This window comes from Cebus imitator, unplaced genomic scaffold, assembly GCF_001604975.1.
Source record: "Cebus imitator isolate Cc_AM_T3 unplaced genomic scaffold, Cebus_imitator-1.0 Scaffold12, whole genome shotgun sequence".
NCBI lineage: Eukaryota > Metazoa > Chordata > Mammalia > Primates > Cebidae > Cebus > Cebus imitator.
This window is the reverse complement of record NW_016107327.1, coordinates 11,575,948-11,578,096: the sequence shown is the minus strand read 5'-3', so window position 1 is coordinate 11,578,096 and position 2,149 is coordinate 11,575,948. Positions and strand designations below refer to the sequence as shown.

The 2,149-nt window shown below is 42.2% G+C and overlaps 1 protein-coding gene across 1 annotated transcript in view; it reads left to right on the top strand.

The window, feature by feature from the left end:
• YES1 (YES proto-oncogene 1, Src family tyrosine kinase) overlaps nucleotides 1–2,149 on the top strand; it is a 102,767-nt gene that overhangs the window by 61,395 nt on the left and 39,223 nt on the right. The window contains exon 2 of the mRNA XM_037728234.1: nucleotides 366–644. Within this exon, the coding sequence (XP_037584162.1) occupies nucleotides 374–644 (271 nt within the window). The 5' untranslated portion in view covers nucleotides 366–373. The remainder of the gene's footprint in view (nucleotides 1–365; nucleotides 645–2,149) is intronic.

Genomic DNA, 2,149 nt, shown 5'->3' with positions numbered 1-2,149 from the left:
TTTTTTTTTTTTTTTTTTTTTTTTGGGAGACGGTTTCGCTCTTGTTGCCCAGGCTGGAGTGCAATGGCGCAGTCCATCTCCCACGTTCAAGTGATTCCCCTGCCTCAGCCTCCCGAGTATCTGGGATTACAGGCATGCGCCACCATGCCCAGCTAATTCTGTATTTTTAGTAGAGACGGGGTTTCTCTATGTTAGCCAGGCTTGTCTCGAACTCCCAACCTCAGGTGATCTGCCCCCTCCCCCCCACCCCCGCCCAGCCTCCCAAAGTGCTGGGATTATAGGTGTGAGCCACTGCATCCAACCTAATCTCTTTTTGAAGTATCCTGTGTGTTAACTTACTCTCAAAATATTTGTTGTCTCTGTAGATTTGATAATGGGCTGCATTAAAAGTAAAGAAAACAAAAGTCCAGCCATTAAATATAGACCTGAAAATACTTCAGAGCCTGTCAGTACAAGTGCAAGCCATTATGGAGCAGAACCCACCGCAGCGTCACCGTGTCCGTCATCTTCAGCAAAGGGAACAGCAGTTAATTTCAGCAGTCTTTCCATGACACCATTTGGAGGATCCTCAGGGGTGACACCTTTTGGAGGCACATCTTCCTCATTCTCAGTGGTGCCAAGTTCGTATCCTGCTGGTTTAACAGGTGAGATTTAAATAGACAGTTATGTTGTCTGTTTGAGAATATAACCTTGGGTAATGTATACTTAAGGCTTGCCTGCTGTTAAGAACGATAATCTTACTGGAGGACTTTTCAAACAATTGTATGTGAAAATTAGTCTCCAACATAAATATTAAAGTCTTACTGTATACATGTGTGTCGTTCTGGGAAATTCGTGGTAACCTGATGGTGATTATAGACTGGATCATATCATTTATTATTTTATTTAACTCATTATTCAAATAGTTATTGAGTCTCCTATTGTATGGGTAGGCCCTGGGAACATAAAGATTAAAAACATACCTTTCCCTCAATAATTTGACAACTCAGGACTGTAAAGTGCTTTGCAGTATTAAAGTCTTACAGTAGTTACTTAATAGATGTTAATTAAATGACAGTAAAGTAATAATAATACAATATTTCTCCCAGATGATGCTAATTTAAAAAAGAAAATTCCTGGCCAGGAGCAGTGGCTCACACCGGTAATCCCAGAACTTTGGGAGGCTGAGGCAGGTCGATCACCTGAAGTCGGGAGTTTGAGACCAGCCTGACCAACATGGATAAATCTCGTCTCTACTAAAAATACAGAATTAGCCGGGCGTAGTGACACATGCTGGTAATCCCACCTACTCAGGAGGCTGAGGCAGGAGAATCGCTTGAACCCGGGAGGTGGCGGTTGCGGTGAGCCAAAATCACGCCATTGCACTCCTGCCTGGGCAACAAGAGCCAACCTCCATCTAAAAAAAAAAAAAAAAAAAGAAAAAAAGAAAAATCCTAAAGCTTGGAGAGTTTAAATGATTTTCCCGCCAAGTTACAGATAGTAGGTGGGAGAGCTCAGATTTAATGTCCTATTCCAGAATTCCAATTATTACATCATATCCTTTTAGAGAATAGCAAGAAGTGATAGTTGACAACCTTTCATGGAGACAGAAGGCTGTTAAAAAAAAATAGATTCAAAAAGTTTTAAAAGAGAGAAAATGAGCTCTTTTGTAAAGGGTCCTGTATCAGGATGCTTTTTCATTGAAGTAACAAAGGTAGGGTGAGTTTCAGGATTCCTTGATACAGCAGTTCTATGATGTCATCAAGGACTCAGATTTCTTTCATCTCTCTTCTGCAGCCCTTAGGCGTGTCTGCCTTATCCTTAGGCTTGGCAAAACAGCTGCCAGCATTAAATCAAGCAATATATGTTCTTATTAACAGCCAGTGGGGAAAAAAGATAAATCTCCACCACAAGCATGGACTATAAATTTGTCTCTTCAGTCTGTTCCCACTGAACCAAAAACAATGGCCAGGCCAGGCGCGGTGGCTTGTACTTGTAATCCTAGCACTTTGGGAGGTCAAGGCAGGCAGATTGCCTGAGCACAGGAGTTCGAGACCAGCATGGGCAACATGGCAAAACCCTGTCTCTACTAAAAATACAAAAAAAAATTAGCCAGGTGTGGTTATGCACACCTGTAGTCCCAGCTACTTGAGAGGCTGAGGCATGAGAA